At 41.5% G+C, this 17,379-nt stretch overlaps 1 protein-coding gene across 1 annotated transcript in view; it reads left to right on the top strand.

The window, feature by feature from the left end:
* LOC120050489 (catenin delta-2-like) overlaps nt 1-13,281 on the top strand; it is a 363,309-nt gene extending 350,028 nt beyond the window's left edge. The window contains exons 22-24 of the mRNA XM_038997076.1: nt 8,506-8,637; nt 9,227-9,303; nt 12,967-13,281. Of these exons, the coding sequence (XP_038853004.1) occupies nt 8,506-8,637; nt 9,227-9,303; nt 12,967-13,281 (524 nt within the window). The remainder of the gene's footprint in view (nt 1-8,505; nt 8,638-9,226; nt 9,304-12,966) is intronic.
* Nucleotides 13,282-17,379: the final 4,098 nt, after the last annotated feature.

The raw sequence follows: 17,379 nt of genomic DNA on the forward strand, positions 1-17,379 counted from the left end.
TATTATAGACTGTAATGTGTAGGTAAACAGTATTATAGACTGTAGTGTGTAGGTAAACAGTAATATAGACTGTAGTGTATAGGTAAACAGTAATATAGACTGTAGTCTGTAGGTAAGCAGTATTATAGACCAGTATTATAGACTGTAGTGTGTAGGTAAACAGTATTATAGACCAGTATTATAGACTGTAGTGTGTAGGTAAGCAGTATTATAGACCATTTTTTATAGACTGTAGTGTGTAGGTAAACAGTAGAATAGAATGTAGTGTGTAGGTAAACAGTATTATAGACCAGTATTATATACTGTAGTGTGTAGGTAAACAGTATTATAGACCAGTATTATAGACTGTAGTGTGTAAGTAAGCAGTATTCTATACTGTAGTTTGTAGGTAAACAGTATTATAGACCAGTATTATATACTGTAGTGTGTAGGTAAACAGTATTATAGACCAGTATTATATACTGTAGTGTGTAGGTAAACAGTATTATAGACCAGTATTATAGACTGTAGTGTGTAGGTAAACAGTATTATATACTGTAGTTTGTAGGTAAACAGTATTATAGACCAGTATTATAGACTGTAGTGTGTAGGTAAGCAGTATTATAGACCAGTATTATAGACTGTAGTGTGTAGGTAAACAGTAGTATAGAATGTAGTGCGAAGGTAGGGCCTCCCGGGTGGCGCAGTGGTCTAGGGCACTGCATCGCAGTGCTAACTGCGCCACCAGAGTCTCTGGGTTCGCGCCCAGGCTCTGTCGCAGCCGGTCGCGGCCGCGACCGGGAGGTCCGTGGGGCGAATCACAATTGGCATAGCGTTGTCCGGGTTAGGGAGGGTTTGGCCGGTAGGGATATCCTTGTCTCATCGCGCTCCAGCGACTCCTGTGGCGGGCCGGGCGCAGTGCGCGCTAACCAAGGGGGCCAGGTACACGGTGTTTCCTCCGACACATTGGTGCGGCTGGCTTCCGGGTTGGAGGCGCGCTGTGTTAAGAAGCAGTGCGGCTTGGTTGGGTTGTGCTTCGGAGGACGCATGGCTTTCGACCTTCGTCTCTCCCGAGCCCGTACGGGAGTTGTAGCGATGAGACAAGATAGTAATTACTAGCGATTGGATACCACGAAAATTGGGGAGAAAATGGGATAAAAATAAAAAAATTAAAAGAAAGAAAAAAAAAGAATGTAGTGCGAAGGTAAACAGTAGTATAGACTGTAGTGTGTAGGTAAACAGTAGTATAGACTGTAGTGTGTATGTAAACAGTATTATAGACTATAGTGTGTATTATAGACTATTATAGACTATTATATACTGTAGTGTGTAAGTAAGCAGTATTATAGACCAGTATTATAGACTGTAGTGTGTAGGTAAACAGTATTATAGACCAGTATTATAGACTGTAGTGTGTAGGTAAACAGTATTATAGACTGTAGTGTGTAGGTAAGCAGTATTATAGACCAGTATTATAGACTGTAGTGTGTAGGTAAACAGTGTGATAGACTGTAGTTTGTAGGTAAACAGTATTATAGACTGTAGTGTGTAGGGAAACAGTATTATAAACCAGTATTATAGAATGTAGTGTGTAGGTAAGCAGTATTATAGACCAGTATTATATACTGTAGTTTGTAGGTAAACAGTATTATAGACCAGTATTATAAACTGTAGTGTGTAGGTAAGCAGTATTATAGACCAGTATTATAGACTGTAGTGTGTAGGTAAACAGTAGTATAGACTGTAGTGTGTAGGTAAACAGTATTATAGACTGTAGTGTGTAGGTAAACAGTAATATAGACTGTAGTGTGTGGGTAAACAGTATTATAGACTGTAGTGTGTAGGTAAACAGTATTATAGACTGTAGTGTGTAGGTAAACAGTATTATAGACTGTAGTGTGTAGGTAAACAGTAATATAGACCAGTATTATAGACCAGTATTATAGACTGTAGTGTGTAAGTAAACAGTATTATATACCAGTATTATAGACTGTAGTGTGTAGGTAAGCAGTATTATAGATTGTAGTGTGTAGGTAAACAGTATTATAGACTGTAGTGTGTAGGTAAGCAGTAGTCTAGACTGTAGTGTGTAGGTAAACAGTATTATAGACTATAGTGTGTATTATAGACTATTATAGACTATTATATACTGTAGTGTGTAAGTAAGCAGTATTATAGACCAGTATTATAGACTGTAGTGTGTAGGTAAACAGTATTATAGACTGTAGTGTGTAGGTAAGCAGTTTTACAGACCAGTATTATAGACTGTAGTGTGTAGGTAAACTGTGTTATAGACCAGTATTATATACTGTAGTGTGTAGGTAAGCAGTATTATAGACCAGTAGTCTAGACTGTAGTGTGTAGGTAAGCAGTATTCTAGACTGTAGTGTGTAGGTAAGCAGTATTACAGACCAGTATTATACATTTACATTTACATTTAAGTCATTTAGCAGACGCTCTTATCCAGAGCGACTTACAAGTTGGTGCATTCACCTTATGATATCCAGTGGAACAACCACTTTACAATAGTGCATCTAACTCTTTTAAGGGGGGGGGGGGGGGGTTAGAAGGATTACTTTATCCTATCCTAGGTATTCCTTAAAGAGGTGGTGTTTCAGGTGTTTCCGGAAGGTGGTGATTGACTCCGCTGACCTGGCGTCGTGGGGGAGTTTGTTCCACCATTGGGGTGCCAGAGCAGCGAACAGTTTTGACTGGGCTGAGCGGGAGCTGTACTTCCTCAGAGGTAGGGAGGCGAGCAGGCCAGAGGTGGATGAACGCAGTGCCCTTGTTTGGGTGTAGGGCCTGATCAGAGCCTGAAGGTACGGAGGTGCCGTTCCCCTCACAGCTCCGTAGGCAAGCACCATGGTCTTGTAGCGGATGCGAGCTTCAACTGGAAGCCAGTGGAGAGAGCGGAGGAGCGGGGTGACGTGAGAGAACTTGGGAAGGTTGAACACCAGACGGGCTGCGGCGTTCTGGATGAGTTGTAGGGGTTTAATGGCACAGGCAGGGAGCCCAGCCAACAGCGAGTTGCAGTAGTCCAGACGGGAGATGACAAGTGCCTGGATTAGGACCTGCGCCGCTTCCTGTGTGAGGCAGGGTCGTACTCTGCGAATGTTGTAGAGCATGAACCTACAGGAACGGGTCACCGCCTTGATGTTAGTTGAGAACGACAGCATGTTGTCCAGGATCACGCCAAGGTTCTTAGCACTCTGGGAGGAGGACACAATGGAGTTGTCAACCGTGATGGCGAGATCATGGAACGGGCAGTCCTTCCCCGGGAGGAAGAGCAGCTCCGTCTTGCCGAGGTTCAGCTTGAGGTGGTGATCCGTCATCCACACTGATATGTCTGCCAGACATGCAGAGATGCGATTCGCCACCTGGTTATCAGAAGGGGGAAAGGAGAAGATTAATTGTGTGTCGTCTGCATAGCAATGATAGGAGAGACCATGTGAGGATATGACAGAGCCAAGTGACTTGGTGTATAGCGAGAATAGGAGAGGGCCTAGAACAGAGCCCTGGGGGACACCAGTGGTGAGAGCACGTGGTGCGGAGACAGATTCTCGCCACGCCACCTGGTAGGAGCGACCTGTCAGGTAGGACGCAATCCAAGCGTGGGCCGGGCCGGAGATGCCCAACTCGGAGAGGGTGGAGAGGAGGATCTGATGGTTCACTGTATCAAAGGCAGCCGATAGGTCTAGAAGGATGAGAGCAGAGGAGAGAGAGTTAGCTTTAGCAGTGCGGAGCGCCTCCGTGACACAGAGAAGAGCAGTCTCAGTTGAATGACTAGTCTTGAAACCTGACTGATTTGGATCAAGAAGGTCATTCTGAGAGAGATAGCAGGAGAGCTGGCCAAGGACGGCACGTTCAAGAGTTTTGGAGAGAAAAGAAAGAAGGGATACTGGTCTGTAGTTGTTGACATCGGAGGGATCGAGTGTAGGTTTTTTCAGCAGGGGTGCAACTCTCGCTCTCTTGAAGGCGGAAGGGACGTAGCCAGCGGTCAAGGATGAGTTGATGAGCGAGGTGAGGTAAGGGAGAAGGTCTCCGGAAATGGCCTGGAGAAGAGAGGAGGGGATAGGGTCAAGCGGGCAGGTTGTAGGGCGGCCGGCCGTCACAAGACGCGAGATTTCATCTGGAGAGAGAGGGGAGAAAGAGGTCAAAGCACAGGGTAGGGCAGTGTGAGCAGAACCAGCGGTGTCGTTTGACTTAGCAAACGAGGATCGGATGTCGTCGACCTTCTTTTCAAAATGGTTGACGAAGTCATCCGCAGAGAGGGAGGAGGAGGGGGGAGGGGGAGGAGGATTCAGGAGGGAGGAGAAGGTGGCAAAGAGCTTCCTAGGGTTAGAGGCAGATGCTTGGAATTTAGAGTGGTAGAAAGTGGCTTTAGCAGCAGAGACAGAAGAGGAGAATGTAGAGAGGAGGGAGTGAAAGGATGCCAGGTCCGCAGGGAGGCGAGTTTTCCTCCTTATAGACTGTAGTGTGTAGGTAAGCAGTAGTCTAGACTTTAGTGTGTAGGTAAACTGTGTTTTAGACCAGTATTAAATACTGTAGTGTGTAGGTAAACAGTATTATAGACTGTAGTGTGTAGGTAAACAGTATTATAGACTGTAGTGTGAAGGTAAACAGTAGTATAGACTGTAGTGTGTAGGTAAGCAGTTTTACAGACCAGTATTATATACTGTAGTGTGTAGGTAAACAGTATTATAGACCAGTATTATAGACTGTAGTGTGTATGTAAGCAGTATTATAGACCAGTATTATAGACTGTAATGTGTAGGTAAGCAGTATTATAGAATGTAGTGTGTAGGTAAACAGTATTATAGACTGTAGTGTGTAGGTAAGCAGTAGTATAGAATGTAGTGTGTAGGTAAACAGTAGTATAGACTGTAGTGTGTAGGTAAGCAGTATTATAGATTATAGTGTGTAGGTAAACAGTAGTATAGACGGTAGTGTGTAGGTAAACATTAGTATAGACTGTAGTGTGTAGGTAAACAGTATTATAGACTATAGTGTGTATTATAGACTATTATAGACTATTATATAATGTAGTGTGTAGGTAAGCAGTATTATAGAATGTAGTGTGTAGGTAAACCGTATTATAGACTGTAGTGTGTAGGTAAACAGTATTATAGACTGTAGTGTGTAGGTAAACAGTATTATAGACTGTAGTGTGTAGGTAAACAGTATTATAGACTCTAGTGTGTAGGTAAACAGTATTATAGACTGTAGTGTGTAGGTAAACAGTATTATAGACTCTAGTGTGTAGGTAAACAGTATTATAGACTGTAGTGTGTAGGTAAGTAGTATTATAGACCAGTATTATATACTGTAGTGTGTAGGTAAGTAGTATTATAGACCAGTATTATATACTGTAGTGTGTAGGTAAACAGTAGTATAGACTGTAGTGTGTAGGTAAACAGTAGTATAGACCAGTATTATAGACTGTAGTGTGTAGGTAAACAGTATTATAGACTGTAGTATGTAGTTAAACAGTATTATAGACTGTCGTGTGTAGGTAAACAGGGTTATAGACTGTAGTGTGTAGGTAAACAGTATTAAAGACTGTAGTGTGTAGGTAAGCAGTATTATAGACTGTACTGTGTATTATAGACTATTATAGACTATTATATACTGTAGTGTGTAGGTAAGCAGTATTATAGACAAGTATTATAGACTGTAGTGTGTAGGTAAACAGTATTATAGACTGTAGTGTGTAGGTAAACAGTATTATAGACCAGTATTATATACTGTAGTGTGTAGGTAAGCAGTATTATAGACCAGTATTATAGACTGTAGTGTGTAGGTAAGCAGTATTATAGACTGTAGTGTGTAGGTAAACAGTATTATAGACCAGTATTATAGACTGTAGTGTGAAGGTAAACAGTAGTATAGACTATAGTGTGTATTATAGACTATTATAGACTATTATATAATGTAGTGTGTATGTAAGCAGTATTATAGACCAGTATTATAGACTGTAATGTGTAGGTAAGCAGTATTATAGAATGTAGTGTGTAGGTAAACAGTATTATAGACTGTAGTGTGTAGGTAAGCAGTATTATAGAATGTAGTGTGTAGGTAAACAGTAGTATAGACTGTAGTGTGTAGGTAAGCAGTATTATAGATTATAGTGTGTAGGTAAACAGTAGTATAGACGGTAGTGTGTAGGTAAACATTAGTATAGACTGTAGTGTGTAGGTAAACAGTATTATAGACTATAGTGTGTATTATAGACTATTATAGACTATTATATAATGTAGTGTGTAGGTAAGCAGTATTATAGAATGTAGTGTGTAGGTAAACCGTATTATAGACTGTAGTGTGTAGGTAAACAGTATTATAGACTGTAGTGTGTAGGTAAACAGTATTATAGACTGTAGTGTGTAGGTAAACAGTATTATAGACTCTAGTGTGTAGGTAAACAGTATTATAGACTGTAGTGTGTAGGTAAACAGTATTATAGACTCTAGTGTGTAGGTAAACAGTATTATAGACTGTAGTGTGTAGGTAAGTAGTATTATAGACCAGTATTATATACTGTAGTGTGTAGGTAAACAGTAGTATAGACTGTAGTGTGTAGGTAAACAGTAGTATAGACCAGTATTATAGACTGTAGTGTGTAGGTAAACAGTATTATAGACTGTAGTATGTAGTTAAACAGTATTATAGACTGTCGTGTGTAGGTAAACAGGGTTATAGACTGTAGTGTGTAGGTAAACAGTATTAAAGACTGTAGTGTGTAGGTAAGCAGTATTATAGACTGTACTGTGTATTATAGACTATTATAGACTATTATATACTGTAGTGTGTAGGTAAGCAGTATTATAGACAAGTATTATAGACTGTAGTGTGTAGGTAAACAGTATTATAGACTGTAGTGTGTAGGTAAACAGTATTAAAGACTGTAGTGTGTAGGTAAGCAGTATTATAGACTGTACTGTGTATTATAGACTATTATAGACTATTATATACTGTAGTGTGTAGGTAAGCAGTATTATAGACAAGTATTATAGACTGTAGTGTGTAGGTAAACAGTATTATAGACTGTAGTGTGTAGGTAAACAGTATTATAGACCAGTATTATATACTGTAGTGTGTAGGTAAGCAGTATTATAGACTGTAGTGTGTAGGTAAACAGTATTATAGACCAGTATTATAGACTGTAGTGTGTAGGTAAACAGTATTATAGACAAGTATTATAGACTGTAGTGTGTAGGTAAACAGTATTATAGACTGTAGTGTGTAGGTAAACAGTATTATAGACCAGTATTATAGACTGTAGTGTGTAGGTAAACAGTATTATAGACCAGTATTATATACTGTAGTGTGTAGGTAAACAGTATTATAGACTGTAGTGTGTAGGTAAACAGTATTATAGACTGTAGTGTGTAGGTAAACAGTATTATAGACTGTAGTGTGTAGGTAAACAGTATTATAGACTGTAGTGTGTAGGTAAACAGTATTATAGACTGTAGTGTGTAGGTAAACAGTAGTATAGACCAGTATTATATACTGTAGTGTGTAGGTAAACAGTATTATAGACTGTAGTGTGTAGGTAAACAGTATTATAGACCAGTATTATAGACTGTAGTGTGTAGGTAAGCAGTATTATAGACCAGTATTATATACTGTAGTGTGTAGGTAAACAGTATTATAGACTGTAGTGTGTAGGTAAACAGTATTATAGACTGTAGTGTGTAGGTAAACAGTATTATAGACTGTAGTGTGTAGGTAAACAGTATTATAGACTGTAGTGTGTAGGTAAACAGTATTATAGACCAGTATTATATACTGTAGTGTGTAGGTAAACAGTATTATAGACTGTAGTGTGTAGGTAAACAGTATTATAGACTGTAGTGTGTAGGTAAACAGTATTATAGACCAGTATTATAGACTGTAGTGTGTAGGTAAACAGTATTATAGACCAGTATTATAGACTGTAGTGTGTAGGTAAACAGTATTATAGACTGTAGTGTGTAGGTAAACAGTATTATAGACCAGTATTATATACTGTAGTGTGTAGGTAAACAGTATTATAGACCAGTAGTCTAGACTGTAGTGTGTAGGTAAACAGTATTATAGACCAGTATTATAGACTGTAGTGTGTAGGTAAACAGTATTATAGACTGTAGTGTGTAGGTAAGCAGTATTACAGACCAGTATTATATACTGTAGTGTGTAGGTAAACAGTATTATAGACCAGTATTATAGACTGTAGTGTGTAGGTAAACAGTATTATAGACCAGTATTATAGACTGTACTGTGTAGGTAAGCTTTTTCAGGGGACTGTAATGGGACGTGTGTGTGTGTGTGTGTGTGTGTGTGTGTGTGTGTGTGTGTGTGTGTGTGTGTGTGTGTGTGTGTGTGTGTGTGTGTGTGTGTGTGTGTGTGTGTGTGTGTGTGTGTGTGTGTGTGTGTGTGTTATTAAGCGTGTTCAGAGGATTACTGTGTGCTACTATGGCAGGATACGACCTTCATGCTGTCACACTAAACACACCTAATGATGAATAATGTGTGTGTGTGTTACAGTTAGCGCACCGGCCTCTCCCAGAGAGATGATGAGTATGAAGGAACGCAAGACCGAATACGACTCCACAGCAACCAACGCAGGTTTCCACGACAACAAAGGAGAACATACCTCCCGAAAAGACACCATGGCAGGTGTGTGTGTGAAGGAGAGAGAAATAACAGACTATTACTTTCTATTTCCATATCTCTTTCTGTCATTCTCTCTCTCCCCCTCCCTCTCTCTCACTCTCTCTCCTCCCTCTCTCTCTGTCTGACACCCCCCCTCTCTCTCTCCCTCTGACACCCCCCTCTCTCTCTCTCTCTCTCTCTCCCCCTCCCTCTCTCTCTCTCTCCCCCTCCCTCTCTCTCTGTCTGACACCCCCTCTCTCTCTCTCTCCCCCTCCCTCTCTCTCTCTCTGACACCCCCCACTCTCTTTATCCCCCTGTTTTCTCTCTCCCCCTCTCTCTCTCTCTCCTCTCTCTCTGTCCGTCACCCTCCCTCTCTCCCCCCCTCTCTCTCTCTCCTCTTTCTCTGTCTGTCACCCTCCCTCTCTCCCCCCTCTCTCTCTCTCCTCTTTCTCTGTCTGTCACCCCCCCCCCCCCCCCCTCTCTCTCTCCTCTTTCTCTGTCTGTCACCCTCCCTCTCTCCCCCCCCCCTCTCTCTCTCCTCTTTCTCTGTCTGTCACCCTCCCTCTCTCCCCCCCCTCTCTCTCTGTCTGACATCCTCTCTCTCTTCTTTCAGTCAGAATCTCCTGTGGAACATCCACGTTGTTCCGGAACTCTTATGTTACTACTAATGACGAGATCGAACACAACCAGGTGAGCTACACCACACACACTACTAATATTACACAACACACACACACACACTACTAATATTACACAACACACACACACACACACACTACTAATATTACACAACACACACACACTACTAATATTACACAACTAATATTACACAACCAGGTGAGCTACACCACACACACTACTAATATTACACAACACACACACACACTACTAATATTACACAACACACACACACACACTACTAATATTACACAACCAGGTGAGCTACACCACACACACTACTAATATTACACAACACAAATACACACACACACTACTAATATTACACAACACACACACACTACTAATATTACACAACTAATATTACACAACCAGGTGAGCTACACCACACACACTACTAATATTACACAACACACACACACTACTAATATTACACAACACACACACACACACTACTAATATTACACAACCAGGTGAGCTACACCACACACACTACTAATATTACACAACACAAATACACACACACACTACTAATATTACACAACACACACACACATACACTACTAATATTACACAACACACACACACACACACACACACACACACACACACACACACTACTAATACTACTAATATTATAACACACACACACTTCTAATATTACACAACACACACACACACACACACACATACACACTACTAATATTACACAACACACACTGCGAATATTACACAACACACACACAGACACATACACACATACATGAATGCATACAAACATACACGCACACACACACGCACACACACACGGACACACAAACACACACACACACACATGAATACATACATAAATACACACATACATACACACACACACACACACACACACACACACACACACACACACACACACACACACACACACACACACACACAAACAAACACACTGTCACGGCCGTCGTAGGGAGGAGACCAAGGCGCAGCGTGATAAGCGTACATTCTTCTTTATTTATGGAACGAACAATGAACACTGAACACTGAACACTGAACACTGAACAAAACGAACACTGAACACTGAACACTGAAAAAAAATGAACAAAAGAACAAAACGAACCGTAAAGCTAATATGGCTAGTGCAGACAGACAACTAAACATAGAATAAGAACCCATAAATACCCAAGGGAAAATGGCAACCTAAATATGATCCCCAATCAGAGACAACGATAAACAGCTGCCTCTGATTGGGAACCAATTAAGGCCACCATAGACATACATATGCCTAGACTTACCAACACCCCTAGACATATAAAACACCCTAGACAATACAAAACAAGCATACCCACCCTCGTCACACCCTGACCTAATAAAGAAAACATAGATAACTAAGGTCAGGGCGTGAGACACACATACACACACACACACACACACACACACACACACACACACACACACACACACACACACACACACACACACACACACACACACACACACACACACACACACACACACACACACACACACACACACACACACACACACACACACACCCATACTTACAAACACACACACACACGCAAACACATATACATACATACACATATACATACAGTTGAAGTCGGAAGTTTACATGCTCCTTAGCCAAATACATTTAAACTCAGTTTTTCATCATTCCTGACATTGAATCCTAGTAAAGATTCCCTGTCTTAGGTCAGTTAGGATCATCACTTTAGTTTAAGAATGTGAAATGTCAGAATAATAGAAGAGAGAATGATTTATTTCAGCTTTTATTTCTTTCATCACATTCCCAGTGGGTTAAAAGTTTACATGCACTCAATTAGTATTTGGTAGCAATGCCTTTAAATTGTTTAACTTGGGTCAAACGTTTCGGGTAGCCTTCCACAAGCTTCCGACAATAAGTTGGGTGAATTCTGGCCCATTCCTCCTGACAGCTGGTGTAACTGAGTCAGGTTTATAGGCCTCCTTGCTCGCACATGCTTTTTCAATGCTGCCCACAAATTTTCTATGGTATTGAGGTCAGGGCTTTGTGATGGCCACTCCAATACCTTGACTTTGTTGTCCTTAAGCCATTTGCCACAACTTTAGAAGTATGCTTGGGGTCATTGTCCCTTTGGAAGACCCATTTGCGACCAAGCTTTAACTTCCTGACTGATGACTTGAGATGTTGCTTCAATATATCCACATAATTGTCTTTCCTCATGATGCCATCTATTTTGTGAAGTGCACCAGTCCTTCCTGCAGCAAAGCACCCCACAAAATGATGCTGCCACCCCCGTGCTTCACGTTCGGGATGGTGTTCTTCGGCTTGCAAGACTCACACTTTTTCCTCCAAACATAACATAACAGTTCTATTTTTGATTCATCAGACCAGAGGACATTTCTCCAAAAAGTATGATCTTTGTCCCCATGTGCAGCAAACCATAGTCTGGCTTTTTTATGGCGGTTTTGGAGCAGTGGCTTCTTCCTTGCTGAGCGGCCTTTCAGGTTATGTTGATATAGGACTCGTTTTACTATGAATATAGATACTTTTGTACCTGTTTCATCCAGCATCTTCACAAGGTCCTTTGCTGTTGTTCTAGGATTGATTTGCACCTTTCACACCAAAGTACGTTCATCTCTAGGAGACATATCACGTCTCCTTCCTGAGTGGTATGACGGCTGCGTGGTCCTATGGTGTTTATACTTGCATACTATTGTTTATACAGATGAAAGTGGTACCTTCAGGCGTTTGGAAATTGCTCCCAAGGATGAACCAGACTTGTGGAGGTCTACTATTTCTTTTTTTTAGGTCTTGGCTGATTTCTTTTGATTTTGCGATGATGTCAAGCAAAGAGGCATAGAGTTTGAAGGTAGGCCTTGAAATACATCATCAGGTACACCTCCAATTGACTCAAATTATGTCAATTAGCCTATCAGAAGCTTCTAAAGCCATGACATAATTTTCTGGAATTTTCCAAGCTGTTTAAAGGCACAGTCAACTTAGTGTATGTAAACTTCTGACCCACTGCAATTGTGATATAGTGAATTATAAGTGGAATAATCTGTCTGTCAACAATTGTTGGTTAATTTACTTGTGTCATGCACAAAGTAGATGTCCTAACCGACTTGCCAAAACTACAGTTTGTTAACAAGAAATGTGTGGAGTGGTTGAAAAACGAGTTTTAATGACTCCGACCTAAGTGTATGTAAACTTCCGACTTCAACTGTACATACATGTACACACACACACACACACACTCAGAGACACACACACAAACTCACGTTGCTGCACGCACACACACAAACACATAAACACACGTATGCACACACACCCACCCACACACACACATACGTACACACACATACATATACACACACGCACACACACACAGACACACACATATTTGTATGTCCCATCTTGTCGCCAAGTTACCTTCTTGGCATCTGGTGCCATGGTGATGGTTGTCACGGTTACGTCTTCAGGAAGGCGGAGGTTCTGATAAGCTCTGATGCCTTCTGGAATCTTCCCCACAAAACCCGCCGAAAATCTGGAGAGCTTGAAACCGTTGCAACATGAATCCATACCCCGCCCTTATCCAATTAATAAACCTTATATTTTAACCTCAGATTAAGTTAGACAGATTAAACAGCTCTGTGTTTTCACTTCTTTTCCAGATCCCTCCCCAGCCCATGGCCCCTCAGGCAGACTGCTCCTCTACACCTCTAAAAGACTACGACACGTTCCCTCCATCCCTCCCTCCCTCCTTCCCCCCTCCGCAGAACCCTGGCCGCATGCTGGATGACTCGTTCTTCGAGCCTCCAGATCAGCCACTCCCCCAGCCCCCGTCTCAGGCCGCCACAGACCTCCGGATGCACCTTGGCCTTAAGTCCACTGGCAACTATGTGGACTTCTACTCTGCATCCCGGCCCTACTCCGAACTCAACTACGAGACCAGCCACTACCCGGCTTCACCTGACTCCTGGGTCTAAAGACAGGAGTCACAACTTAACATATGTCCTGGAGAGATACAGGCTGGTGTAGGGTTTAGCTCCAGCCCAACACTAACAAACAGCACACCTGCAAGGTGTAATGAACCATTGATTTGAGGATATTAGGTTTATTAGTGCTGGGCTGGAACAAAATCCTGCATATTCCCGTAGCTCTCCAGGATTGAGAGTGAAGAACACTGGTGTAGAGTAAATCGGGGGTGCGAGGTTAATGTTAGTAACCAACGGCAAACAGGGATTGAAGGGGCTTAGGGGGTTGTGAGGGGTTGAGGTGTGAAGAGAGACTGCGCATGTGCATGAATACCACAAGACATTTTGCTGCCAGTTCAGTTTGTTCAAAGCTTGTTCCACTGGGAAAGGGGGTGGATGGATGTGTCAGAGTGAGAGTGAGAGTGAGAGAGAAAGAGAGAAAAGTCCTTGACAGAAGAAAAGAAAGAGAACAACTGAATGATGACGGAAGGCTCTTACCTCTTTGGAGGTGCATTGCTTGACTTTCAGAAAGGAGGAGGAGAGGAGGAGGAGTGGAGAAATGGAAGAGAGGAAGAGTTGTGAGAGTTTTTTGGCAAGTCGGATTAAAAGTAACAGAACAGAGAACGGAGAGAGAAGATGAGAGAAAAACACCAAGCACAAGACAGGACAGGATGTTTACAGGAAAAACAAAGGGGGCAGCTTTCCACCCGTTCATTACATTGACTTCTGACTTTCATTGTCAATCAAAGGTTCTACCTTTCTATGGAATGTTGTCTGTTGAAGAAGAATCTTCCAGCTTTTTAAGTTTTTAATTTCACATCTTTTTTATTTGTTATTTTTTGAAGTTGTACAGTATTTTGGTGTACAGTACAGTTGACCTGGATGGTATTGTGTATATTACACATCTTGTCACTACCGACCGACCGACCAACCGACCGACCGGCCACTGGATATTGTTTTCCAGGAACAGAATAGAGACTGAGAAGAAAACACTTCCCACTGGGCACACCACGTCATTTCAATGTGGATATTTGGTTGAGACATCAATGAGATTACAACCTATATTCACCCACTGAAAAAGACTGCCAAAAGTTAGTTGAATGTCCAATGTGTTATCACTGTGCTTTCAACCGTCTAAAAGCACAACCAAATTCCAATGGAAAAACAATGTCTAAGTTTTTGGTTTAGTTGTCACCCAAATGTCTATCACTGTGCTTTCAACCATTTAAAAGCACAGCAAAGTTCAAATGGGAAAACAATGTCAGATATTTAGTTTATTTATACAACCAATTAATGTGTTATCCCTGTGCTTCATCTAATTACATTACAAGTACATGTGCAAGTGATTAATACCGATTTAGATTCTACCAGATTATTACAACAACTGTGAAGATCTGCACAGACCTGCGACCACCTATACATGCTATCTTGATCACGCACGCTTTATATGATTACATAACAAGAAATGTATAGATACAGTACAATCTAAATGTGGCCATTGGATGTGTTGCTAATTTTAAGGTTAAATGTTACATTCGTTTGTCAGATAGCCTTATCTTAATTAAGACTTTTTACTGTCTTACAAAAATAATATTGAATTGTGTTCTGTTGACCAAGCAATCAAATATCAACATTTATAGGAGATGTATCTACTGTTTGGATAGCTCCATCTGACCCACCGGCGTCATCATTAACTGGTATTTTTGGTTGAGTTGGTGACATGAATCCAACATATAATTTGTAACTTGTCGACAATTTAACAGGCTATTTATTGTATTCAGGAAGTGATATTGAACTATGTTTGGTTGTCAACACAACCACTTTTCAACATTTGAAGATGTATCTTCTGCTTGAATAGTTCCATCTGTGCCACTGAGACTGTGTTAAATCGGATCAGCTGTGAAAAAAATCTGATGTGAAAAGTTCTGATGTGATTGGTCAAAAAAACAATTAGTGAAAGACAGATCAGAATTGGGATGCCTGTGTAAATGCAGCGTGACTTAGTCCGTCTTTAGTTCCAGTTTGTATACAAATTAATGACTGTTGGATTCACGTCTCTACCTCAACCATAAATCAAAGTTTAAAGAATATTAGTAAATCAAACTTGAAATGCACTTTAAATAACGTTTGATTTGATGTAGTCCTAGTCTTTAACTTAGATTGTTGGTTGAGATGGAGATGTGAATCCAACATATCAATCACTCATTTGTAGACAAACTGGAATTAAAGCCAGACTAAGTCAGTGGCTCAGATGGAACCATCCAAGCAGAAGATACATTTCCTTCAAATGTTCATGGTTGCGTTGACAATTCAATATCATTACATTTGAAATCAACCAGAGCCTGAAACCCTGGGCCTTTAGTATATCCATTTTTAGTTGAATTATGGGTTGAATTGAAACAATAGTTGTTAATGACTTTGTAAATGCTATATTGGCCTTAGTAGTATAATTGATGGTATATTCGTGATATAGTATGGTCACATTTCAACTTCTCTGTCAAACTTGGCCTTTGGAATGACTTTGCCACCAACACTGAATCTATTTAGTTTTTAAGTGGAGATTTCTGAACAGTTATTCTCACGATAGCACATTGGCAATAGTCAGTCACAAATATTGTAGTTAAGCAGGACTGGGCTTGGTTATAGCCCTGGATGGGAGACCAAACAGTAGCTGTAGGTAGATCAACTATCCAGTAGGAGGTGCTGCCCAGCCTGTTACTTTATTCTGATAGTGAATATAATGTTGAAGATCTGATGTTGTTTTAAAGGTACAAATTCAACATGTTTTTTACAAGGTTTGTCTATGTTGAAATTTGGTTACCTGATGATATAATTATGTGGTTGAAATTTCACCCTCAAAACAACAGTAATATTGATACTGTATTTTCCACATAGATTCCAAGTCACAATAAGTTGACAAATTACGTCGAAAAAACGGTGATTCACCCAGTTTGTGTCCAGTGGGTTTGAAACAATGTCAATCAATGATCACTGTCCTGTCTCCCCTTTCCAACCCACGTCTGTTCTAACAGCCAGAGAGATGTGAGTCTGTTCTAACAGCCAGAGGGATGTGAGTCTGTTCTAACAGCCAGAGGGATGTGAGTCTGTTCTAACAGCCAGAGGGATGTGGGTCTGTTCTAACAGCCAGAGGGATGTGGGTCTGTTCTAACAGCCAGAGGGATGTGGGTCTGTTCTAACAGCCAGAGGGATGTGGGTCTGTTCTAACAGCCAGAGGGATGTGAGTCTGTTCTAACAGCCAGAGGGATGTAGGTCTGTTCTAACAGCCAGAGGGATGTGGGTCTGTTCTAACAGCCAGAGGGATGTGGGTCTGTTCTAACAGCCAGAGGGATGTGGGTCTGTTCTAACAGCCAGAGGGATGTGGGTCTGTTCTAACAGCCAGAGAGATGTGAGTCTGTTCTAACAGCCAGAGGGATGTGAGTCTGTTCTAACAGCCAGAGGGATGTGAGTCTGTTCTAACAGCCAGAGGGATGTGAGTCTGTTCTAACAGCCAGAGGGATGTGAGTCTGTTCTAACAGCCAGAGGGATGTGGGTCTGTTCTAACAGCCAGAGGGATGTGGGTCTGTTCTAACAGCCAGAGGGATGTGGGTCTGTTCTAACAGCCAGAGGGATGTGGGTCTGTTCTAACAGCCAGAGGGATGTGGGTCTGTTCTAACAGCCAGAGGGATGTGGGTCTGTTCTAACAGCCAGAGGGATGTGAGTCTGTTCTAACAGCCAGAGGGATGTGAGTCTGTTCTAACAGCCAGAGGGATGTGAGTCTGTTCTAACAGCCAGAGGGATGTGGGTCTGTTCTAACAGCCAGAGGGATGTGAGTCTGTTCTAACAGCCAGAGGGATGTGAGTCTGTTCTAACAGCCAGAGGGATGTGGGTCTGTTCTAACAGCCAGAGGGATGTAGGTATGTTCTAACAGCCAGAGGGATGTGAGTCTGTTCTAACAGCCAGAGGGATGTGGGTCTGTTCTAACAGCCAGAGGGATGTGGGTCTGTTCTAACAGCCAGAGGGATGTGGGTCTGTTCTAACAGCCAGAGGGATGTGAGTCTGTTCTAACAGCCAGAGGGATGTGAGTCTGTTCTAACAGCCAGAGGGATGTGG

This window comes from Salvelinus namaycush, chromosome 7, assembly GCF_016432855.1.
Source record: "Salvelinus namaycush isolate Seneca chromosome 7, SaNama_1.0, whole genome shotgun sequence".
NCBI classification, from domain to species: Eukaryota; Metazoa; Chordata; class Actinopteri; order Salmoniformes; family Salmonidae; genus Salvelinus; species Salvelinus namaycush.